The 24159-nt window shown below is 55.9% G+C and overlaps 9 protein-coding genes across 9 annotated transcripts; 3 read left to right on the top strand and 6 right to left on the bottom strand.

Moving 5' to 3' along the window:
* The first annotated feature begins 496 nt into the window (after positions 1-496).
* PUNSTDRAFT_54294 (DnaJ-domain-containing protein) lies at positions 497-2224 on the top strand. Its single transcript, XM_007386389.1, has 5 exons — positions 497-684; positions 736-1071; positions 1125-1185; positions 1246-1491; positions 1559-2224. The coding sequence occupies exons 1-5, from the start codon at positions 580-582 to the stop codon at positions 2128-2130; spliced, it is 1320 nt and encodes a 439-aa protein (XP_007386451.1). The 5' UTR covers positions 497-579; the 3' UTR covers positions 2131-2224.
* A 273-nt stretch (positions 2225-2497) lies between these two features.
* Positions 2498-4760, bottom strand: PUNSTDRAFT_54292 (protein phosphatase 2A regulatory subunit PR55). Its single transcript, XM_007386388.1, has 8 exons — positions 4558-4760; positions 4349-4446; positions 4059-4209; positions 3686-3979; positions 3464-3628; positions 3137-3398; positions 2826-3069; positions 2498-2768 (listed from the first exon to the last, which is right to left on the bottom strand). The coding sequence occupies exons 1-8, from the start codon at positions 4640-4642 to the stop codon at positions 2727-2729; spliced, it is 1341 nt and encodes a 446-aa protein (XP_007386450.1). The 5' UTR covers positions 4643-4760; the 3' UTR covers positions 2498-2726.
* Positions 4761-7404: 2644 nt separating this feature from the next.
* PUNSTDRAFT_54291 (uncharacterized protein) lies at positions 7405-10177 on the top strand. The gene is made up of 12 exons (XM_007386387.1): positions 7405-7708; positions 7767-7900; positions 7977-8067; positions 8137-8498; positions 8559-8670; positions 8724-8784; positions 8837-9007; positions 9070-9163; positions 9234-9392; positions 9443-9481; positions 9534-9772; positions 9841-10177. The coding sequence occupies exons 1-12, from the start codon at positions 7519-7521 to the stop codon at positions 9998-10000; spliced, it is 1812 nt and encodes a 603-aa protein (XP_007386449.1). The 5' UTR covers positions 7405-7518; the 3' UTR covers positions 10001-10177.
* Positions 10178-10307: 130 nt separating this feature from the next.
* PUNSTDRAFT_121940 (uncharacterized protein) lies at positions 10308-13800 on the bottom strand. Its single transcript, XM_007386386.1, has 4 exons — positions 13526-13800; positions 11618-13463; positions 11062-11562; positions 10308-11009 (listed from the first exon to the last, which is right to left on the bottom strand). Exons 1-4 carry the CDS (start codon positions 13541-13543, stop codon positions 10855-10857), a joined length of 2520 nt encoding a protein of 839 aa, XP_007386448.1. The 5' UTR covers positions 13544-13800; the 3' UTR covers positions 10308-10854.
* Positions 13801-14171: 371 nt separating this feature from the next.
* PUNSTDRAFT_145373 (O-mannosyltransferase) lies at positions 14172-16924 on the top strand (the record flags this gene model as incomplete). Its single annotated transcript, XM_007386385.1, has 8 exons — positions 14172-14291; positions 14352-14476; positions 14535-14839; positions 14897-15174; positions 15231-15414; positions 15469-16038; positions 16091-16757; positions 16812-16924. 8 exons carry the CDS (start codon positions 14172-14174, stop codon positions 16897-16899), a joined length of 2337 nt encoding a protein of 778 aa, XP_007386447.1. The 3' UTR covers positions 16900-16924.
* Positions 16925-17110: 186 nt separating this feature from the next.
* Positions 17111-17585, bottom strand: PUNSTDRAFT_90693 (cytochrome-c oxidase subunit VIIa). The gene is made up of 3 exons (XM_007386384.1): positions 17459-17585; positions 17369-17391; positions 17111-17256 (listed from the first exon to the last, which is right to left on the bottom strand). The coding sequence occupies exons 1-3, from the start codon at positions 17554-17556 to the stop codon at positions 17195-17197; spliced, it is 183 nt and encodes a 60-aa protein (XP_007386446.1). The 5' UTR covers positions 17557-17585; the 3' UTR covers positions 17111-17194.
* Positions 17586-18397: 812 nt separating this feature from the next.
* On the bottom strand, positions 18398-19491 carry PUNSTDRAFT_54288 (uncharacterized protein; the record flags this gene model as incomplete). The annotated part of the gene is made up of 8 exons (XM_007386383.1): positions 18398-18496; positions 18558-18637; positions 18692-18817; positions 18875-18930; positions 18988-19001; positions 19059-19173; positions 19236-19352; positions 19418-19491. Coding segments are annotated over 3 exons (265 nt in total), but the record flags the coding sequence as incomplete, so codon positions are not given.
* A 395-nt stretch (positions 19492-19886) lies between these two features.
* Positions 19887-20236, bottom strand: PUNSTDRAFT_73061 (uncharacterized protein; the record flags this gene model as incomplete). The annotated part of the gene is made up of 2 exons (XM_007386382.1): positions 19887-20056; positions 20110-20236. 2 exons carry the CDS (start codon positions 20234-20236, stop codon positions 19887-19889), a joined length of 297 nt encoding a protein of 98 aa, XP_007386444.1.
* A 408-nt stretch (positions 20237-20644) lies between these two features.
* Positions 20645-24040, bottom strand: PUNSTDRAFT_54287 (uncharacterized protein). The gene is made up of 7 exons (XM_007386381.1): positions 23669-24040; positions 23521-23596; positions 23380-23459; positions 22928-23310; positions 22737-22873; positions 20998-22682; positions 20645-20944 (listed from the first exon to the last, which is right to left on the bottom strand). Exons 1-7 carry the CDS (start codon positions 23817-23819, stop codon positions 20895-20897), a joined length of 2562 nt encoding a protein of 853 aa, XP_007386443.1. The 5' UTR covers positions 23820-24040; the 3' UTR covers positions 20645-20894.
* Positions 24041-24159: the final 119 nt, after the last annotated feature.

Here is a 24159-nt window from a genome sequence, read left to right as displayed (position 1 = left end):
GCCGGGGTGTTGAGGTATTGCAACCCGGGAGTCGGCAAGGGCGTCTGTTGGCCGGTCGCCGAGGTTTGAAAGTGCGTTTGCGCTGGCGAGTCATATCCAAGCCCGTTGGCGATGTTCCGCTGGCTGTAGGGGTGGTATTGACCGAGGGCCATGGGGAGGAGGAGTTGGCGGCGAAGGCACTCACGCTAACGCAAGTAGGCGCTGGTAGGAAGGGGATTAGTAAGCGAGCGAGTGCCTTGAATGATCGTGGGAATTCGAGAATACATGTTCGATAGCACAATTATGCGCTCCTTGCTGTTCTCAGCAGTTGTCCTTACACATCGACAACAGTAAATCACAGAAGTCATGCAAGGGCGCTCGTGAATACGAACCAAAGCAATGTTTTGAGGTTGTTGAATTGCAACATCCCACAGATGGCACGGTGGACGTGTGAGCCACGTGGAAAGGCTCTTCCCGCTCCGTCACAGCGCACGTATACCCTGGTCTCGTCCCCGCCGACATATCTCAGCCACTTGCCTTGTTAGAGACTGGTCTCTCGAGTTCTTGGTTACTCCATCTTACTGCTTAGGGACGCGCCCGATGGAGAGCAACCGCGATGAGGCCTTGCGATGCCTGGCTATCGCGCAGAAGCACCGCGATGCCGGCAACTACCCCTCAGCACGCAAATTCGCTCAGAAGTCTATCGTAAGTGCGCCTTCGAACACGACATCCTCTGTATCTTAATCTCCGCACCAGAGCTTGTACTCGACACCGGAAGCCAATAAGCTACTGCAAGTCATCGAATCTGAAGCATCGCAAGCATCCTCAAACGGTGGCCCAAGCGCTTCCACTTCATCTGCGGAAACGCACCCATCAGGCTCCGGCATGAAACACCGACACACAGACTCGAACGCTCAGGCGAACGGCTATGCGAGTGGCAGCAGCGCCGAGAAACCGAAGGCGAGGGAGTACACGACGGAGCACATGGCAGTGGTCAAGCGCGTGCGCGCGTGCAAGGTGACGGAGTACTACGAGATCCTGTCTCTCAAGCGCGACTGCGAGGAGAACGACGTGAAGAAGGCATACCGGAAGGTGAGCTGATTACTATCCCAATAGACTCGCGCCCGCATCTCATGCTTGTGAAGCTTGCGCTTCAATTACACCCGGACAAGAACGGCGCGCCTGGCGCAGACGAAGCGTTTAAAAGTACGCTACGATCGGTTTTTACCACGTTTGCGGATTTTGCTTACCGACGCTTTCATCAAGTGGTGTCCAAGGCGTTCCAAGTGCTCTCAGACCCGCAAAAACGTGCTGCGTACGATCGGCACGGCTCCGACCCGGAATCGCGCTTCGGCGGCATGTCGTCGTCTGGTCGCGGCAGTCCGTCTGGGTTCGCGACTACCTCGTTCCAGGGCAGTCCATTTGGCGAAGAGCTTAGCCCGGAAGACCTGTTCAACATGTTTTTCGGCGGCGGCGGCGGCATGGGCGGGCCCTTTGGCGGTGGTGGGCCAGGTACGCTAACACCCACCGTTCATTTCGTTGCTACAGAACTCATTCGCCTCTCTCTTCCTTGCTCCAGTCTTCACCGCAACGTTCGGACCCGGGGGTTTCCGCACGACCCGCATGGGCGGCGCCGCTCCCCGCGCACAAGCGGGCGCCAACGCGGGCTCGTCCTCCGCCTGGCTGCAGCTCCTCCCGCTCCTCGTCCTCTTCGCCTTCTCCCTCCTCAACGCGCTCCCCTCTCTCCTCTCGCCCACCCCCGTCCCGGACCCCGACTTCTCCTTCCGGCCCGACGCCCACTTCGACACCACGCGCGAGACGTCCGGCCTCGGCGTGCAATACCACGTCAACGGCGCCGAGTTCCGCGCGCACCCGCACATCGGCGCCGAGTTTGCGCGGCTCACCACGGAGGCGCAGGAGACGCGAAAAGGAGGCGGCCCGGCGATCCGCAAGTTCGAGGGCGTCGTCGAGCAGGCGTACAAACAGAACCTGTACGCCGAATGCCAGCGCGAGACGCAGAAGAAGCAGCGGCGGAAAGATCAGGAGATAGGGTTCATGGGCATCGGCACCGACTGGGAGAAGGTGCGCGCAATAGAGCGCGAGCCGATTGCGGCGTGCGAGGTGTTGCGGCAGATAGGCGTCTTGCGATGATGATCTCCACGACCTTAGACACGTTCCGCGCACCATATGCTCTACGGCTTTCATGTATTCTAACATCAGTAATGGGTCATATACATATGCTATCTTTATCCTGGTTTCATCTCTGGACTTGCCCGCTTACAGACATCCCACGACGGTGATGAGGATGGGTATGGTACAGATCTCTTCATTTCATTACTTCTTGATGCCACGAGACGATGCCCTCTTTAGCACTACAGTTTCTGTTCTCTACTGACTGACTGATTGACTGACTGACGCGCGGAGTCCGATGCAAGTCGACCGCAGGACGACGGGAGGAGAAAGACAAGGTAGAAAGCAAGAGTGGGCGAGTGATGGAGAAGGGGGAGTGGTAGGATATGCGGGAATGGGACGTGAAGGAATTGGGGGGAGGGGGGGGGAACTAAAGGAGAAGTGTACGGTGGCGACGAGGGTGCTTGGATTGGGGGGAGTAGGGGCGAAATGGGTGCTGTTGGGTGCTGTGGTCCGATTATCCATCCTGCCATTGGGCTGAAGATTCGTGTCGCCTGCCGGAGACGAACGGTGTAACAGCGCAGAGCGCGCGGGGCATCTGGGCAAATCATCTACCATTACGCGGCGCTGTACAGGAATAAGTTATTCGTTGCCGCAATCTGTGACATCCCGTCAGCTGTTGTATCTTGACCCATCACACATGCTCGGAGACGTACCGCGATCGTGTTCTCCCTGGGGTGCCAGCTCGCATGCAGGATCTTCTTATTGAAGTCGAGCGTGTCGCTCATCATCGCCTCACGCAGCGGACGACCGTTCTTCTGCCCGGGCTTGTTCGCGCCGAGCGGGCCACCGATCTTCTTCGCCTTGAAGGCCGACTTGTCGGCCTGCAAGACGACGTCCGAGAGGGTGTCCGTGTCGTATATGCGGAAGTAGTTGTGGTACGAGCCCGTGAGGACATGTCTACATCGATCGAGATGGGTAGTAAGCGTCGACGATCCTTGAAGAAGGCTCGCAGCAATGTACGCACTTGTCGTCGCCGCCCCAGACGCACTCAAACTTGTCGAAGATGCAATCGTTCTCATACAGGTCGCAGAGCTTGCCGCGGAGGTGGTCGTGAATCGGGATGGTCTTGACGGGCCGGCTGTCCATGTTAACGTCCCAGATCTTGAGGGAGAGGTAGTCGCGGGAGAGGATGTAACGGCCGTCGTGGGAGAACTTGACGTCCGAGATGGAGGAGATAATCTCCGAGAAGAAGGAGCGGTTGGTGGGGTCTTCCTCTTCCTCGAAGGCTTCACGACAGGACAAGAAGCACGAGTGAGACCAAGCTAGACGAAGAGCGAGGGACACGACTGACATTTAGCGTGCCGATCGCAGAGGGCCGAATCGCGCATATCGGCAAGCTTGATGTTGGATTTGGATGACGAGTACATGAAGATGTTGCATTGTTGGGGGTGGAACTCGGCCGAGGTGATGACCTCCGTGAGCTCCTCCATGTTCACCGGTTTGATGTCCACAATGTCTGCCGCCGGTCATCAAAAGCCATTCTGAATGTTCCTGGCCTGCACGCAATGCTCACTGAAGCTCTGATCGCTGATATTCAGGTTCCAGAGGTTGATCCGCAAATCGTCGGCGGAGATGTACGTTTCCTGATCCGAGTTGACGGAGATGGAGTGTATGTGGTACGCGTGCGCGTTCGAGTAGACCTTCCGCGGGACGGCGGCGATGATGTTATCCTGGAGGTGCATCTTGGGAAGACGCAGGTTCTGGCGCACGGTCGGTGCCGGTAAGCTGCGCTGGCCCTCGGCGAGGTTCGACTCGGAGACGACACGGAGCTGCTTTTCGAACACCTTCCATAGTTTGATAGTTTTGTCTGTGTTGCGAGGATGCACAGAAGCAGACAAGAAAGGCATCAGTGAAAGGAAGGGGAAAGAAGACGGGCGCTTATGGACCGTTGGTGGAGAGCAGAAAGTGCGCAGCGTTCTGGCGCTTGCACCACTTGATCTTGTTGATCTTCTCCTCGATCTCGAGCGACTTGAGATAGTCGAACTCGGGTTCGTGCGATTGGAACTCGGTGTAGAATTTGTATTCGCAGCCCTTCTTCTGAATAGAGCGACAAGCATATGACGCAGCGCATATCAGCATCCGTGATCGGGGTGGCTGAACAAGGCAAGACGCGCGTAGTGGATGGATAACGGAGGCGAGGGATGCGTATGTATGTAAGAAAATGTTATGCACGCACGGCTTCGTTCCGCTCGAAGAGGACGACTCGGCCACCTTTGTCGCCCGTCGCGAGATAGTTGCCTGTGGAGTCGAACTCGACGGTGGAGATGATGTCGGCTGTAGCGTGCAGCGCGTCAGAACGCCCGATCCCTTATCTCGCGCAGCGGCCGGCCTCCTCCTCGCAACGCGCAGCACGTCTCCAATAGACATAGATCGGGGAAGACTCGCCTTCGGTGATATCCTCCACTTCGCCTTTGTCGCCGAAGCACTGGGCGAATCGCCAGCCACCTGAGCCGGAGGGGTCGGTCTCCATCGTCATTATCTGGTGTGCGGTGTCGGATGGTGTGGGTGTTGGTGGTGAAGATGCAATGGCGGCTGTTGCGGACGTTGGAAGATATTGGGTTGGGTGCAGTGCGGGGTACACGAGTCTGAGGCCTGCTGGGCGTGGCGCGGGTCGAGATCACTTCACGGCAGACGCAATGGGACGGCCACAAGGCGGAGTCCGAATCCCACCCCTCCCTACTCCGCTCGTACCGGGACCGCGCTCGCCATACGCACCCGCCGCGTTATTCGCTGGAATAACACGCCATGGACGGATTCGACGACTTGCTCTCGGGCTCGAAGCGCATTCTCGAGGAGAACCCGTTCGACGACCCGTTCGCCAAGCGCTCGAACTCGCCCGATCCGTGGACATCTGGCTGGACGCAGCAGCCGGCAGAGCACGCATATGCTGCCTCGCACGACGTGTTCGGGGAGCGGAGCACGACGCCAACGCAAGAAGCGGCGTTGACGACGCCGGTCAGCAGCGAGCCGCTTGATGTAGCCGCCCTCCAGGACGACGAGCCCGACCCGCCGCTCAAGTCTGCGGGGTTCAGGGAGAGCACCAGCGAACCGTCGCCTCCGCTGGCCCTCGAGCCGGAGCCAGAACCGGCTACTGCTGCTGAACCTGTCGCGATACCCTCGATACCCGCCAGAGACCCCACGCCTCCCCCAGTTCCCTCACCTCCAACTCCATTGGCACCCGCACCAGCACCCACTCTTAGCGAACCTGCATCCACGCCAGTGCCAGCGCCAGCATCAGTACCAGAGCGCAAACCGACACCGCCAACATCACCATCCATCTCCTCTCCAACCTCATCCACCCACACTTCAGCACCGGTGGTTTCGCCGCTCGAGTACCCTACCTCAACCGCCCACATCGAGCAGCCCTTCTCCAATCTCGCGCTCGGCGGCGAGTCCTCGGGCGGATGGCATCAACCCTCATGGGATCCCAATCCCAGCGCCAACGGCTGGGGGAGCGAAAACGACTCCTCTTCCGCCATCAACGGCACCGTAGACGGCCCCGCCACCAACAGCACGACCGCGGCAGATGACGACTCGGACGACGACATTCCCATCGCCCAGGCGCAAGCAAAGCGCCTTTCTGGCGGTTCTGTCCCTCCAAAACCCAATCAAAAGAGCGGGCCCGCCGTCTTCACCATCACCGTCTCCGACCCGCAGAAGGTCGGCGACCCGATCCGGGGCTACACCATGTACACCGTGCACACGACGACCACTTCCCCGCTCTACCCCAAATCAACCTTCTCCGTCCTCCGACGCTACTCCGACTTCCTCTGGTTATACGAGACGCTTTCTAACAACAACCCGGGTGTGGTGGTCCCACCCGTGCCGGAGAAGAACCCGTTTGGGAGGTTCGACGAGAATTTCGTGCAGAACCGCAGGATGGCGTTGGAAAAGTGCATCAACAAGACGGCGAACCACCCCGTGTTGGCGAAGGATCCGGATCTGAAGATGTTCCTCGAGTCGGACACCTTCGCGCTCGACGTGCGTTGAACAATCATTGAAAAACGGTCGCGATCGCTGACACCCAAGGGACCAGATCAAACATCGCAAAGCGGAGATTGCGCACGAACGCGGTGGTCTCATGGCTTCGCTCGGACAGACGATCGCAGGGCCCCGATTTTACGAAATGGACGAATGGTTCGACAAGCAGAAGACGTACCTCGACTCGCTTGAGTCGCAGCTCAAGGGACTCGTGAAAGCGATTGACCACGTCGCGCGTCAGCGACAAGGCAGGTGTCTCCGAGCATATGCATCTCCTCGTGCTCATCCACTTTGCCTACAGAACTTGCTGTTGCGACGGGCGAGTTCGCGCAGACGATCGCGGAACTTTCGCAGTCGGACGTGGGCAAGTCTCTTGCGCAATCGCTTGCCAGCGTGGCAGAGGTAGAACGCAAAGCACAGGAGCTCGAGAAAGGACAGGCGCAGGACGACATGACCACCATCATGTCTACAGGTGCACATCCCGACCTCCCTGCGTTGATCCTCTTCGCCTAACATCCACCGACCAGCGGACGAATACGCGCGGCTCATCAACTCCGTACGCCTCGCCTTCACCGGACGCATCCGCACGTACAACGCCTGGCAGTCCGCCGACACCGAGGTGCGCCGCGTCAAGTCGGCGCATGAGAAGAACAAGGCGGCGGGGCGCATCGCGCCCGAGCGGCTTGGTTGGAGTCTGAGCCAAATTGCGGATGCGGAGCGGAAGGCGCTCGAGGCCCGCCAGGAGTTCGACAACTGCTCCAGGCTCATCAAGCAGGAGGTCGGACGGTTCGAGAAGGAGCGGATCGAGGACTTCAAGCGCTCGCTGCAGGCGTTCTTGGAGGGCATGATCGGGCGGCAAAAGGAGGTTGGTATTTTTTCTCCATTTCATATCCGATGCAGGGACGTAACTGATTGTTCATCGGTCTGCTACAGCTCATACAGTCATGGGAGATTTATCAACAGACGCTGCTGAAGAAGGTGGGAGCGTTGCCGTCGAACGGGCAGCAGGCCCAGCCGTCAGTGCAGGTATGACCTGCAGCATTCGAATTTCATTGCCTTGTACATGCGTTTTGCCTTCTGTACCGTTTGGTCTTATCTGGATGCAACGATAGCTTGGGTTGATCCTCCATGTGCACATGTACCTATGCTGTGGCCCGCGAGGCTGCTACGCGATCCGACCGTAGCCTCATTTCAGCCACAAGGTTGCTGCGTCGCGCCTCCGACTCCCGAGCATCTTGCCCAACTTGGCCTGCTTCAGGCCCGGTCTATACCCATACTACGTCGCTGGATAATCTCGGCACAAACACTACGTATATAATCAACAACCCCAGTATACCTGTACCTAGCGCTTGACTCTCCGACACCATGTTCAACGCCCCGCGGCCTGCGCAGCGCTACGCCTCCGGCACGGGGCCGGGCAACTTCGGCGGTTCGTTCGTAGACACAAACCCCCTCGCGGCGAGCACATACGACGGACTCGACCCCTGGAGCGCGGCACCAAGTCCGTCGCCGCCCCCAGGGCCCGCGCCGACCTCGGTGTTCGGTGCGGTCATAGGTGCGTTCACCAACGTCGTGTGATGATGAACCCTCGGAGTGATCTGGTTTCGGCACAGCGGACGCGACGGTACCGAGTATATACAGCAAGGCGCTCGTGGCGGTCGATCCGGGTAACTCGGGCGAGACGAGTGTCAGTTCACTCTCGAGGGTGTTAGGCACCAGCGGCCTCGGCGCGTCCACGATCGACAAGGCGAGTATACCCCCCCACTACTGCTGATGCGTTCGTGTGCTAAACCGGGGTTTTTCTTCTACTTCGACTCGCGCAGATAGTGAGCTTGGTGAGCTCAAAGCCGAGGGTATCCAAGCTCGAGTTTTTCGTCGCGCTTGCGCTGGTCGGGCTGGCGCAGTCAGGCGGAGGTGCGTGGTGCCTACCGCAAGCACGGGAAGGCATCTCCGAAATCTCATGATATCATGACATACGTGCAGACATCAGCATCGAACAAGTCGCCGCCCTTGCTGCCCAGAACGCCCTCCCAGAGCCCTCGCTCGACCTCTCTGCACTACCTCCATCCTCATCCACCATCGAATTCCGTAGCTCCCCTCCAGCCGTGCCACCTACCTTTGCCCCTGATGACCCATGGAGCGCCCCGTCGCGCATTCCCGGCAGGGCGGGTGCGCATCCCGGGATCAATGGGATTGAGAACGGCGTGAGCGGAGGTCCATCCACGGTCAGCGGAACCGGCATGCCGCCGAACTGGTGGCGTCGCCAGGATACGGCGAGCGTGAATCTGCTGGGACAGCAAGGCTTCTTGCTGAGGCGTTATATGGTATATGAGGTCACGACCGAGGTAAATTCTTCTGCAGAGTTGTATCCAAGTGACGGCTTGCGGCTAACCTTTGCGAAACAGAAAGGACCCCCGGTACCCCGACGATATTCGGAGTTTGTGTACCTGTGGGACTGTCTCGTCCGCCGATACCCGTTCCGACTGCTGCCTGCTCTGCCGCCGAAGCGGCTGGGACGTGAGTTCTGCAATTCCCGGAAGCGTCGCTACGCGTTCTGACAATACTGTTAGCGGATGAGAGCTTTATAGAGCAACGACGCCGTGGCCTCGCACGATTCCTGAACTTTGTGATGTGAGCACCTTCCGCATACTCATGTCATTCGTCACCGATGTGTTCTGCTCAGGAACCACCCGATAATCAAGGATGACGGCATATTGGCGGTGTTCCTGACGGAGGCGTCGCTAGAAACGTGGCGCAAACATGCTTCCGTCTCGTTAGAGGAGGAAGCGTATAGCAAGCGCTTGGACCGCGTGGAAGAGATGTCCATACCCAGCGATCTGGAGGAGAAGCTTGCGTACGTCCCGCACCTTCTTCTCTTCTTTGAAATCGGCCCCGCCTCACAGACGCATCTCGAAGGGTCGTCCGCGGGAAGCTGAACGCGCAGATTGAGAACTGGCAAAAGATTTGCATACTCGCCGAGCGAATGATCAAGCGACGTGAAGGAGCAGCGGTATGCTTCCCATTGGTCTCGCTCACGCAATAATCGAGCCAAAATATTCAACTTGTTTTTGTTCATGCAGTCGGATGTCGCTCGTATGACTAACACACTGAAGGCTCTCGTGGAAGTGAACGCGCCTTGTTGGCGGGGCGACGTCTGCGAGCTATGCTCAGGCGTGAACTCGGGTATTAGTCATGTGGCGTCGCATTGCCAGAGACATGCAGATTTCTTGGAGGGGAGAGTGAGTTGATGGGCTCCCATGAGGATATATGGGACTTATACTCTTTGTAGTCTCGTAACTTGCTTTACTCGACACTGGAATCGCTCAAGGTAATTGTTCAACCCTTCATGTCGACAACGCTCATCGTGATGCACTTGCTAGAGCGAGCGAGACCTGTATATCGCCATGCGGGATCTCTTCATACGACGCGACAAGCAATCTGGAGACCAAGTTGAGAAGCTGAAGAAACGCGTTGAGACGAGCTCGAGCAAGCTCAATGACGTCAAGGAGACGCAGAAGGATGGATGGCAAGATGAAGCAGAGAAGCTTTCCATCGCGATCGAGAAGGACAAGGCTGCGATCCAGCTGCAACTGCACCGGAGGGTGTTTATACGTGCATGGTATGTCTTTACTAAGCAATAAGAATGGCCCGAGATGGCCTCAGAGGAGCTGATGAGGGCATCGACAGCATATGGCACGAACTCCGCGTGGTGCTGCACAACCGCGAGAACACTCTACTGACTCAGGCCGTGCAGCTGTTCACTAAGGAGGAGAGCGAATTCTCCAACGAAGTGGCAGCTAATTGGAGCAACCTCAGGGAGGCCGTGCAAGATATGCCCTACGAATGAACGTGATTGGCCTGATTATGGAACCTGGATGGATCGCCAAGTGATGGCTTCCGCTGTTGTTGTGTAGATTCTGTCGGACAATGCATGGGCGCGAGTCTGTTGCCATCGCACGCTACTAGTACTATCTGTACTCATCGTCTGTGTCGAGGAGCTCCAACAGGTCGACTTCGACGACGCAGGCGCGACGGCTACACGTGATCAGACCATCTCATCACGAGGTCCCCTTTTTTTCGTCTTGCGTCTGACTTCCACGTCCAACGACGGAGCTTGCGACATTGGGGGCTTCAACGATTCGAAGTCCAATCTTCTATCTGACTGGTGAATACGCAAGGCTTAGCCGACTCCTGCCTTACGATCCATCTCTCGATGTGTCGCCTCTGAGCTTCTTTTCACACTTCCTCTGGGCTGGGACCCAGATTCCGGACTTGCCGTGATTTATCTACGCATTGCACGCCTTGCTCACTGCAATGGGTTAAACTACACGGCGAAACGAATTGGCTTCGAGCAGATCATCACCCTCGTCCACATAACGGATTGATGTTTTGAATTCGAAGCAACATCCCCGTAATTCACTTTTGCCATCAAACTGAAGACACTGGCTACTTCGTAAGCAGAACGTATCTACTCTAGTCATTTGTATGTGCAAATTGCGTAGTGTATACAGTCAGAAGCAAATAATGTACCTTTACAATATGTGGTAATGATAGTATCTAGGAAGATCCTACGGTACCCTTGAATAATGAACGATAAACATGCTGCGAGACCCACAGATCGTAATGCTGTCGATGCGTTCTGCATACAAGCCCAAGAGAGTGGTGTATCCCAGTGGATATAACATAGCGATCGAAACCTACTCAAACTTGTTCGCCTGAGCGCGATCCCGCTCGATCCTTGAAGTGTAGCTGGATTAGGTCATCCATAGATGATATGCTGAAGGGCTTGACATAGTAGCCGTCCGCTCCCGCGTCCAATGAGCGCTTTTTGTCCTTATCGAGACTTTGGCCAGAGACTGGGACGTAATTGTCAGAGAACAGCTCTTGTATTACTGAATGACTGCGTACCCATGTAAACGAGGCTAGGCCGCAGCTCATGTTTTCTTTCCAGCTCTCGTATTTGACGCGTCGCCTCGGCGCCGTCCATTACGGGCATTTGTAAGTCCATCAGGACGAGCGTGAACACACCGGCATCGTGGTGGCACACGGCCTCCCCATAACGCTCCACGGCTTCCTGTCCATTGCGCGCAGTCGCGTAGGCAAATTTGCGTTTCTTAGCGTACGTTGCCAGCACCTTGACGTTGATGTCGTTGTCGTCGACTATGAGGATCCTAATCGATGAACGATCTCGTCTGGCCATATGGGATACCGCAGCAAGACCTGGCGATGGAGCCCGGGAGTCAACATCGAGGTTCGTGAGACGCGGGCGAAGAGCGTGAAGGTCATGTTGTTTGTATATGTCCAAGGCGGCATCAATCACGGACCAAAGCTGCGCACGAACCGTGGGGAAAGGACAGCGGAGCATACGAGTATCAGGACCGCTTCGCCCCTTGCTGGTTTCAGTACGATCTATTCATAAGTATCAGTGCTGGCTTTGGGGTAATTAGGAAAGAGCAGCCAGTACCGGTTACTACGATAACGATCTGCCAGTCGTAGATCGCTTTCCGGAGAACATCGGGCTCTACCATGACGTCGGCTATAGCGATGCTTGCTTGATCTCTGAGTGTCTGCACAAAGCCGAGCGACTCGAGATTCCGAGCGGCATATACGAGTGGTAACGTCTCAATGTCCTGTTCGATTGGCATGAAGTAGGTAAGCGGCATCGTGGATTGCTCCAGGCGTCGGCGCATGCTCTGTGGATTCTCCTCCGATTCAATGTGGGGCTTATGAAGTCGGAGACGGAAATGTGATCCTCGTCCAGGGGCGGATGAGACGAGCGTGAGCGCTCCGTTCAAGAGGCTGGTGATTCGTGCCGCGTTGGACAGTGCGCATCTCCTTGAAACTGGCGTTTTCGAGTCATCACCTTCCACCTTCTCTTGGGTCAGGAAAACGCGAGCCCAGTCTTCAGGAACCACCCCAACGCCTGTATCCACCATTTCGTAGTCGAGGTACGAGCTGTCAGGCCCTAGGCTTGTCTTGAACAAAATGTGACCCTCGTTCGTGGTCGATAGGGCGTTGAGTAGGAGACATAGCAACGCTTGCTTGAGCAAGTCGCCGTCGATAAAGAGTAATTCGACCGAGGAGGGAAGTCGGTTATCTACGACGATCACAACACGACCGTTCTTGTCCTTGTAGAGAGAGGAATCCATGACGCTGCTCACGACGTCGCTCTCGACGAGCCCGATGTTGTGCATTGACATCGTGAGGTCGTGTTGATCAATGGGATCGAGTTGCTCGAGCTGTATGACCTTGTTGACCATTTTGAGGAGGTGCTGTCCCTGATCACGTATGACCTTCAACATGCTCGGCGATGACTTGAGGCCGGATGTACGACCGGGGGACGCAAGTATCTCCTCGACGAATTGAGTCTCCTCCAATAGAAGCTCTGCCGAAGCGATGATCGCGTGGATGGGAGTTCGGAGTTCGTGCGTTACGCCCCGGAGAAATTGTTCCTTAGCTGCTAAAGCCGCTTGCAGGTGTTCGCCCATGAGCACATTGCATATCGTCATGGCACATTGAAGGACGAAGCCCGCATCGACGTCATCGAAGATGGTCTTCAGATCATCGGTCTCGACGACCAAATAGGTGCAACCAACGGCCTTCATCTTGACGATGACCGCGCGCAACGTCCGGCCAGTTAGCTGCAAGGTCTCCCCTGGAATGTGATTGTCGCGCAGAACGATGTCGTGGATCGCGTCTGTATCCTCCCATAGCCATTGTTGCACCTCCGTGTAAGGTATGTCCATGTTGCCGCGTAAATGAATGATGCCGTCTTGGTGAACCTGATATGAAACGTGACATGTGGGATAACACTCGCGCAAAACATCCATTATACGCCCGACTACATTGTGCGCCTTGAGATCGGGGAGTGCTGCAGCCAGCTTAGCAAAGACCTCCTCCTGCAACCCTTTTCGGTGCAAGCTAGCCCGCTCGACGATCATGTGCACCATGCTTTGGGCCAATCGCTGCAAAGTCGAGGCTTGAACGGGTGACAGAGGTGGCTGCTTGCTGTACGAGGCGACGCATAGGGATCCGAAGGCGACTTCGACGTCCGTCCCAGGGAGGTGATATCGCAGCTGCGTTCCGGCATAACTTCGCAAACCTGCCTCCACGTGGGGAGATTGCGCAAACCTCCAGTCGGCGAGCATGTCGGGAAGCATGAAAACTGTTCCGGATTCCTGCATGATGGTGTGGGCACATGTAGCTTCTCGTCGAGGTAGAACAGCGAGGGGGCAATTGGCGGTGACGATGCGAGTATAGTTGTCATGATCCATGAGGCCGAGGATGGTACAATCCCGCTCCATGATATCCTTGGAAATAGAAAATACGATTATGCCATGGGCTCAGACCGGTGACGTATCATACAACTGACCTGGACTACGTCGACCATGTTTTGCAACTGAGCCAGTAGATGCTTATCTTCGCGTACGAACTTAGTGTAGTACCATAGCAGTGTGAGACGTTTGAGCTCGTCCTTCGTTAGAAGCGGGAAAAGGTACGGATCTGTAAATCCTGCCGGCTTCGGCGGGATCTCGGCTGATCCATCCGAACGCAGTCCAGAGGGGTAATAACATCGAAACTTGCACTGGTCGAAGTTCTGCAGGGGATATTGGGTTAGCTCGTCGTTGAATACCGTACGGTTGGTGGGTGAGGAAGTAGCTTCAGGGACGTGAAAGGACAAGTTTGGGACAGCGGCCGAGGGAAACAAGGCGATTCGTGACTGCCTGGCGATAGATTTTGACCGAGAGGACGACGCTTCAGTTTCTGGCCGTGTTGACGATGGCCTCCCGGGGCTGGCGTCAGCTACGCCGGTTGTTGTCATCCAGACAGAGCATGGGCAGGTAAAGTATCTTCAAAGGTCAAACGCTACTTTCCGATGAGATTCGCCGCCAAACAATCACTTGACGATTCAATGACAGTCACATGACTATGTGCCCTCTCCCAGGGGACTGAATCGTGGCAAGTCGCGCTCAACGCCAGCGAGTTGATATTCTTGAATCCCTCATTCCTCCACGACCATGTCGGGTCCCTCGGCAAGTAGGACGCGTATTCGAAGGGCACCAACGGGCTCGAATGTGCGCTTTGACGAGCCCGAGCCGGAAGAGGATACTTCCCCCTACCAACGCTTGAACAACCCGGTCAGTCTCTGTCTAGTAGCCCATATTTCATTCCGTTCCTCATTGATCAATAATTTCCAGAAAAACCGCAGTGCTGCAGAGCAGATTTTGGATAGCCCGAATGCCACGTATGCCGCTCTCGGCGTACTGACAACTCTCGCTTTCGCCCTCCGCTTCTACAAGATCAACAATCCCGACCAGGTCGTGTAAGTATGGCAGTCTGGATGCTTGGATTGCAATTTAACAAGCTGCACGGCATCTTAGATTTGACGAGGTTCATTTCGGCAAGTTCGCCGCCTACTACATCCTCCGCCAATATTACTTCGATGTCCACCCCCCACTCGCCAAACTCTTATTCGGACTTGCTGGCTGGTTCGTCGGCTTCGACGGCCATTTTATGTTCGAGAACATCGGCGACAACTACACGGAAAACCATGTCCCCTACGTTGGCATGCGTGCGCTCCCCGCCATCCTGGGCAGTCTGACGGTTCCTATCGTCTTCCTCATCATGAAGGAATCTGGCTACTCGACTATCGTAGCCTGTTTCTCTGCGATTCTCGTCTTATTCGGTACGTATTTGACCTTCTTCGTGCTAACCGACGTTCAGACTTATATCATTTGCATAGACAACGGCCACATTGCTCAGTCGCGTCTCATTCTCTTAGACGCCACCTTGATATTCTTCATGTCGCTTACCATCTACTCATACATCCGCTTCCGCAAGCTTCGTTACCTGGAGTTCACTCCCGCATGGTGGGGCTGGCTCATTGCAACAGGAGTCTTCATGGCGTGCACCTGGGCGTCTAAAGTCAACGGCATTTTGACGGTCTTCTGTATCGGCATCGCCGTGCTTGTTGACCTCTGGGACATATTAGACATCAACAAGGACCACAGGCACACGATGGTGAGATAGCTCACTCTCCGCTGGTCTCCCGTTCTATCCTAACGGTCTCTTCTCAGGAATACTTTGGCCGCCACTTCGCTGCGCGCGCCGTTGGTCTCATCGTCGTGCCGCTGTTAGTTTACCTCACGGTCTTCTGGATCCACTTCAAGGTCCTCATTTACTCCGGCCCGGGTGACACCTTCATGAGCCCGGATTTCCAAGAGACCTTGATTGGAAACGAGATGCTCCTTCAGAGCCAAGGTAAGCCGACATTGCGAGTTCCAGCGTGTGCTCATGCTTATGACCGACTTGCAGAGATTCACTACTTCGACGTGATCACTATGCGCCACAAGGACACCAAAGTATTCCTCCACTCGCACCCGGAGAAGTATCCCCTTCGTTACGACGATGGACGTATTAGTTCCCAAGGCCAGCAGGTCACCGGGTACGGCCACAACGATACGAACAACTGGTGGCAGATCATCCCTACCAAAGCCCTCCCCGAGACCGGGCGCGGGCGCATAGTTCGTGGTTCGGACGTCATCCAGCTGCTCCATGTCAACACCGATACCATGCTCCTTACCCACGACGTGGCGTCTCCGCTCATGCCAACCAACCAAGAATTCACTACCTGGCCTAAGGACGACTACTCGCGCTACAATGACACGCTTTTCCGTGTCGTGTTGACTACCGGCGAAGATGGCGATGCGTGGAAGAGCAAGAGTGGTCAGTTCAAGCTAATACACGTCCCGACCCGTGTCGCGATGTGGACGCATCCCAAGCAGTTGCCCGATTGGGCGTACAAGCAACAGGAAATCAACGGTAACAAGAACTCGGGCGACAAGACGACTGTGTGGTATGTGGAGGAGATCGTATCTTCCGCATGTGCGTTCCGTCCCCCTTTTCAGGTGGCGTTGTCCTGATCTTATATATATAGCTGCCGATCCGGAGAAAGTTGCCAACGCCCAGGCTTCTGGACCCCGTCCCCCCAAGAAGGTGAACTTCTTCAAGAAGTTTGCCGAGCTGCAAATGTTGATGCTCCAGCACAATGCTGGTCTGACGGCGTCCCATCCCTACGCAAGCAACCCCATCAATTGGCCATTCATGATCAGCGGAATCAGTTTCTGGACTGAGGGCTCGACGCAGAAGCAGATTTACATGATTGGCAACATCGTCGGCTGGTGGACGTGCGTCGTCACGCTCTCCATCTACGTCGGCATCCTTGGCGCGGATCTGCTTGCCAGGCGGCGCAACATCGAACCCATTCCGGAGGAGGTCCGCAACAGGCTCTGGAACACGACAGGATTCTTCCTGCTCGTCTGGGCCGTCCACTACTTCCCCTTCTTCCTCATGAACAGGCAGCTGTTCTTGCATCACTATCTGCCCTCGCACCTCGCCTCGGCCCTAGTTGCAGGCGCCGTGTTCAGCTTCATCCTCTCTGAGACGATCAACTACCCTATTTCCATCCGTGGGCCCTACACTAAGGCGAAGCCCAAGCAGTACGCCGACCTGGGTACGAAGGGCCCGGCGTTGGTCGCTGTTTTCACGCTCCTCATGATCATTGCGTTTTTATACCTCGCTCCACTAACTTACGGCACACCGGGGTGCGTGACCACCTTCCTCCCCTGACACTTTAAGTACTGACTGTAATCATCTAGGCTCGACGGAGAAACCGTCAACAAGAAGCGACTGTTGTCCTCCTGGACACTGCATTTCGCTGCGAAGAAGACGGATCACGCAATCTAACGGCTGGCCAGAGTCGCGTTCGAGCAAAAAAGGGATACCTGCAGCTAGACTGCGCTTTCGCCTGCATGTTCAGGATGTGTATATAGTGTACAAAATTATTGCGAATGGATTGCATCGCTATTCGGGTTGGCACGAAGTCTTCTGGTTCGCACGTCGTTCCCTGTGGTGTTGACGAATGGACTGCTTGCAGCGCTTAACCTCATGACAATATCGCGGTTTCTGGTTGGTTGCATTGCATACGAGGAATGTCACAGGAATAGCTGCCCGCACTCTATGTTTCCAGAACTGCCCCACTTCATGCCGCCTCCGCTTGGCGAGCCTTCTCGAGCTTGAGGTAGAACTCCTCCTGGCGCTGAACTGTGAAGCGAAAAAGAGTCAGCATCGAGCTGCATTGTCCTGGATGTTTGGGGCGGCGCTAATGTACGACCACCACGAAAGCATTGCGAATGGAAACAAGTTTGATACTTGCCATGCTTCAGGTGAACACCGTACCTGCATTGAGGGTATGTAGTCAGCACATTGGTACATATCAGCGGGACGCCGGCTAGTGGATACGCACCAGAAAGCGTAACCGGCGGAAACACCGAGGCCAAGGCCGCAGGTTAGGTCAAGCCAGAACCTCTTTCTGAGTTTTCCAGTGATAGGAGCGATGGCCATGGCTACGGTCGATGGACGGAGTGGTGGTTGATACTGACAGCCAAACGGCGCGAGGGGGAGGATTCCGGGTGGCGGCTCGCGTGGGAACTTCAAAGGGTTGTCGGGGTCGCACTGGACTTGGCCGCGGCTGAAGATGGCCAACGCCGCTGCATGGGCAAGGATGATCAGCATGCATCAAGTTGAGTCCTTAGCCCGCCTCGTTTTCTTTGTGCTCAGAGTCCGTGTGTACTCATCGTGCACATCGGCGAATTGGCCGAGAACCGTGACAATACAACGTTAACGTTAACTGGACACTAATATTCTTCAACTACCGCGCCGGTATCGTTGAAGTTGTATGTGTCACCGGCGGGTTAAGAACCCAACAGTAAAAAGCACACAGTATGAGGTTTGATAAGGGAGCCTTCCTGTTTTTGCCTAGCGAAAGCGCAGCTTAACGATTTTCTGGCCAAGCTACAGCCCCAACGTTCGAGCATTCTTTAGCGGAAAAACGCGATGGCACGCATTCGAGAAAATACGGTATATCATGTCGCATCTCAGTAACCACCGTCCATCATTCCAATGAGCGCCTCGGCACGCGAAGTCCTAGGCTTTACAGCACACCTAAAGGGCTTTGGATGGTTGATGATCCCGCTGGTCCAATCCACCACCGGCTCAACAGTGTTCCCATGCTCGTCCAACGTCTTGCTGATGTCGAACACCGCTAGCGACATCGCACACAGAACAAACACCGACGCGTCTCCGAGCTGACGGCCTGTGGACAGCTATCAGATGCGCTTGAAATACTGTGATGACCACAGTCGTACCTGGGCATACTCGACGACCGAATCCGAAGCAAAGCTGGCGTGGGTCAGGCTCAGCCGACCTCCCAGGTTTTTCGAGGAATCGAGATTGATCAAACGTCATTGGGTCGCGATACGTGCACGAATCGTGGAGAAAACCCCTGCGAGGGACACTGACGTGAGCCTTCCAGACCATAGCACGAGGGAGCATCATCCACATACTCAGTCGCTATACATGGCGTACCCTTTGGGATTAGATTGCCATTCTGAATGCCATCCTCTTGTGTTAATATGCCGTAGACCTGCGCCAGATGTTCAACTAAAATAGAAAACACGACATATGGGTTACACTGTACCTCGCGGCGCGACTACTTGCCACCTTAGCACTTCTTGCACGAGCGCGTCTATGTCGGGCGAGTGTTGTCTGTCCGCCAACCCCGGAAGTCGTTCGTGACCGATGATGCGGTCGATCTCTCCCTGCGCTGATTTTTTCGCACGTCAGGGTACAGTGTCATCGCCAGAAAGAACGAATAGTTTGCCTATTTCTGAATGTTAAAAGTTCTCCTGACGACGAAGGATCATTGACAGCTCAAGTCTAAATTCCAGCAACCTATCGTCATGATGACCGGTGAGACTTGGATGTGCAGCTCACCGTGTCGATACCACCTGATAGGGACGGACTATCAGTAAGCAATTGCACTTCACATGGGGTTCTACGATTGCCTCCGTGAACGTTTACGCAAGCCCACCCCACCATATCCTCATCATATGTGACAACTCCCTCGGTAATCTCTTTGAGGCAGTTCGAAGTAAAACCAGGCAGAACTTTCCCTTGAGCCTCAAGTTGGTGGATTTGGTTAGCATGGCAAGCTATCCCAGGAAAGTTGATAGCCGACATACCATCCGCTCTTTGACGTAAGGCGACGGGCATATTCTTCCCCTCTGACAACGTCTTCCGCATCTCGGCCGCGATCCTCTTGAACCCCATACCGGGCATCCATCCAGGCAGATAGGCGACTATAATATGAAATCAATTGTCAGTGTCTGGGTGGATGGCCACGAGACGCGATGCCAAAACTCACGCCAGGGCATGATATCAACTACATGATGCCCAGGTGCCGTTACGGAGCCGAAATCTGCACTGACGCGTTCCATCAGGGCTACAACGGGATACTCCCCCTCTCCAACCTCGTTGCCGTTGCAGATTTCGACCATTATCACGCCAGCAGACCTAAACTTCTATGTGTGAGCGCTAAACTGCACGTGAGAATCAAACCGAGCCTCTTTCCAGGGGTATCTCGCCTGTGTATCTCGCTATAAGGTTGTCGGCGTTATAAGCACGCGTAAGAGAAATCGGCGCGTCTCGCATTCCTGGATCGTCACTTGGGTGTTGACGTTCTCCTGGCCTGATATAGCAGCGGGGCAAGTGAGGTAAGGATGGGAAAGAGTAAGGGAAGACGAGAAAGAAACTGCGGAATAGTTTCCTAAACATCCTCAGCCGATCAATATACGGACTGCGAATGCAATACCCCACGAGATCACAGACCATCTTCATCCAGGGGCGGTCGTTGTCAATATTCGATTTCTTTCCTGTAACAAACAGTCAGAAAGGTTCCGCAGTGACCGGTTGGTATGCAGCGCACCGAACACGTCGACGACCACTCGCGAGTGATTAATAATCAGCATATTCGTCCCGAGGGCTTTCACCATGGTGAAGTTGCCTGTAATAAGTAAGCACATGAGTGTCAGTCCATTCCGCGCTCCAAGGCACGACTATTGGAGACCGTACCGAACTCTCTACCCCACTGAGTGAACGTCTCCCGCTCATATTCCTTCGGCAGATTGAGAAGGTTCCCGATAATAGGCACACCCCTGGGACCGGGTGGAAGAAGGCGTGTCATAACGCCATCTGACGAGAAGGTGCACGAACAGAGCGAGCAGGAAGGCCACAAGAATATCGTGGGGAGAGGATAGAAACACGCCGTGAGCCCAAAAGGGCTGAAGGAGTCAAGGTAGACTCGAAGGCCGGCACATTCTCCGATTAGCATCAAACGCTTACAAAGGTCAGGGTGCGAGTAGTTGAACCTTCTCCGCTTTGGGAGGGCCTCGCGAGGTTGACCCAGAACAGAGACCGTCTACTCACCATTTCAGCACACGGTTGCGCGACCCTCGGGCTCTTCATTTGGGCTGTCTAGGTACAAGTTGTCACCCTGAATGTGTCCTGTATCTGTGGATATCTGTGGTCGAGTCTGTTCAGCATAGTCTTCTAGCAGCATTCTTGGCCTTGGCGTGAATCATTGCACCGCTCCTTCGCGGTAATCAGGCTGAAGGTTTCTAGTCTGATTGAGGATAACCGTGGCGCGCGCGCATCGAACTTTATCGCAGGCAAATCCGAGTCAGCCACGACTTGCATTGTGTGGGGTTTACACCCGAGAAAGGCCCGCATAGTATTCTGTGGCGTGACGATCGTGAACGTCTATCAATACAAATGGGTAACCCGGCCATCCACTTCTTAGCGATGATATACGGTATACTCAGCTATCACCCATGCTGCCAAATCTATAACGCTGCCTGCCGATTCACGACATACACGCGAAGATCCTGCCAGCCTGAACAAGCAGGTAAGACGATCGTTTCCACGACGCAGCGCTACAACACTCACCTCCCCCAACGCGGCACATTACCTTGTGGGTCCTGCCGCTTGCCGTCGGCCGCGCCATCGTCGTTAGCTTGCAGTTGATCACCTTCCTGCCCAGCGCGTTCGAAAACGCGTACTGCGCCTTGATCTCCTCGTTCTCCCGGGGCGCCTTCGTCATCGGCGGGTCCACCCTCTCCACCACGAATCCGTGGGCGATTGAGTTTACCACGTTTGCGACTTCGGTGTCCAGGGGGTCTCTGGGGTTTGGCGTGTAAGGATACATTGGTTCGCCTTCGAGTGCAGGAGTGTATGCTCCCGCGCGCGAGCCGGGGCGCGAGACGACGCCTGGGCTGCGAGGGCTGGCGGAATCCTTGAAGCTCGACGGGGGGAGGCTCTTCATCAACGACGGTCGCGGCGTCGCCCTCGCATCGGCGAAGGTGTTGTGATGACCCGAAGGCAAATCAGAGATCCTTGGGCGGACCCGGTGGTCCGGTGAGCGACTGAACGACATGCTCGTGTCGGGGCGCCCGCCGTAATTCGACATTGCCGAACCGGGCCTGGACGCAGATTGTAGTTGAAAAGTAGGAATGGGTATCATGGAACGGCTAGGCGGCCGCGGAGCGGGAAGCAGGGTACCACCAGGCGTCTCAGGACGATAGGCGGAGGATATCCCGCTCGCGGCGGATACGGAGAAGGCAGGGGAGAAGGGGCGGTCGTCGGTCATGCCTCCAGGCGAGCGCTGCGACATACTCCGCCAGTGCTTGGGTTCGGGTATATTGCTCGGCGTCCTCGGGCGCGAGCGGGGCGTTACGGGTATGGGCGGGAGAGCGGGCATGCTAGCCATCCGGCTCGACGGGCGGGTGCTCGTCGCGCGCGAGGACGGCCGCGACGGCGTTCTGAAGTTCGGCATAGGCGGCGGACCCGATGACGGCGCGGTGCTGGCCGACGACGTGATCGGTGACCAGGGCCGCGAACTCGCCATAGAGCTTCGCGACGAGCTCCGTTTGTACTGAACAGGTGGCGGACCCACGTGTGGTTTCCGGGCGGGGCTCAGCCGTACGGTCCCCGAAGGATCCGGGGGTTCGACCTTGGTGGACGCGTTCCAGTCCGGGCGGCTCTTGAGTGTTCGGCCAGCGTCCGGCGCGAATCGGTGACTAGGCGAAAGGTCAGGTTCGAGCGACTGCGAGTACTTGTGGGTTGGCCGGTCGACGGTCGCGGGTAAAGGTGGTTCCTTGCGCAGTCCAAAGATGGTACTGCGGTGGCGGAGGGTGCGCACGGGCTCGGAAGACGGCTCGCGGGAGATCCTGCCGGGCATTACTGGCGTGATCGGAGGCCCGATCGGTGATTTGGGACCACCTCCTTTGAGTTTGCGTGCGAGCTTGCGGAAGGGCGAGATCGTCCCGCTCAGCGGACCATGCCTGTCCGAGGGCCCCGCAGATGGAGGTGTGGCGAGGTACCCATTCCGCTTCGATGCGGCGGTCGTACCCGATGCGCTTGAACCCGCCTCACTTGGGGCGAGGTCGCTGCTAAGCAGCAGCTTGCGAACATACTCCATCTCTGCCTCCGTGCGTCCGATGCGAGCCTTCAGGTTCTTCCACCTTTGCGTGGATTCCGCGTGCCGGCGAAGACATTCCCCGTTCTTGGTGACACGGTCTTGCACGCCCTTGTCGAGGATAGAAAGGACTTTTGAGGTGGCGGGCATGTAGTGCCTTGAGTGATAGCGAAATTAGGCGTGGGCTAGCTCGAGAGGCCGCCTGACGTACTTCTTCTTTGCCTCAAACGACTCGCTGAGTGATGTGAAAACTTCGAAGTTAATAGGCGACTTGTCCGACCTGACGCTTGACGAACTCGAGCTCCTCGACATCCAGTCGTCCCTCTGCTGCACCTGGTCAATGAACTCCTGCAGAACATGTCAATAAGATGGCGGAAACGGTAACAGTGAGAAGAGACAAACCTGACATCGATTCACCGCCTTCTCTAAGCTAGCCATCATCCCATCCGCCTGCTCCGTGACGGTCCTGAACACCGTCAGCCACTTGTCCTCTCTTAACTCCTCCCTCAGCATGTCGCTCTCCTTCTGCACCGATTCCCAGTCTGCCAGTAGAGCCGCATGTTTGCGGCATATTGCAGCCTCTTCGCTGCTTGATTCGGTGTGCGCCTGGGTTGGGGTCTTGTCTGATTGGAGAAGTGGCTCGACAGAGTCGGTGACGGCCTTGATCCCATCCGCGACTGCCTTGAGGCGCTCATCAAGGGAATTGAGCGAATGGTCGATCACATTGGTAGCACCAGACGCGTCGCTGCTGGTCGCTTGGGATTGATGTCGCAATTCTTGAATCTCTGCACATTGGGCAACATGGGGTTAGGAAACAGGAGTATTCATACACGTTAGTGGGAGGGAGAGCGCACCAAAGATACGGGTCTGAATATCGGATATACTGTACGATAGTTCGGTAATATGAGTGGATATAGCGAGAAGCCTGATATCTCTACGAGCGAGCACGCGGAAGATAAGAACCCTGTCATATTGCGTACATAGGCAGGACTCACTCCTGACTCCGTGATTTCTCCACTTGCCGGTTTAGGGAGAGCGCGCCGATACGGTTCGCGGTAATAGTGACGTTCTCTACGTTGCCCGCGCACACGGACGCGTCAGCAAGCACGTCTTACGACCGAACAGGCGGCGGGCAATGCTCACCATCATCAAACTTGCCGAATTCGTGGAGCGAGCCCGAGGACTCGCTCGAGGACGATGGCGAGGGCGAGGGGGGCGCGGACCGATTAGGCGCCGGATTAGAGACGGCTGAGTGGAGGCTGTCGCGGGACGACGAGCTACTGAGCGAAACCATGACGATAGCTAGAACCAAATGAGAGAAAGCGATGAGATAGAGTAGACAGCGAGGGTTTATGGTCCACTTGAAGTTGGCGTGAGTGGCTCAGTGACACGATCAGTTGGAACCAAGTTGGTGGCGAGAATTCGTAACGAGGGCGAAATTGAAGTAAGAGGAGGATCCGCCGGGACGCTGCTCTGTGCAAGAGGAGGGTATATTGCCGATATGGCCAGCGGATCCTCTGATGCGTCTGCCCTGGAAATATCTTGGAGCCAGTCGCTCTTGACGGTGGACAGTCGTGGCGGAAGCAGCGACCGGGCTCAGCCACAGCGTGATATTCGCTCGGGTGCATTACCAT

Source organism: Punctularia strigosozonata (genome assembly GCF_000264995.1).
Source record: "Punctularia strigosozonata HHB-11173 SS5 unplaced genomic scaffold PUNSTscaffold_11, whole genome shotgun sequence".
NCBI lineage: Eukaryota > Fungi > Basidiomycota > Agaricomycetes > Corticiales > Punctulariaceae > Punctularia > Punctularia strigosozonata.
Note: the sequence above shows the minus strand (reverse complement) of the source record. Positions and strands in the feature narration are given on the sequence as shown.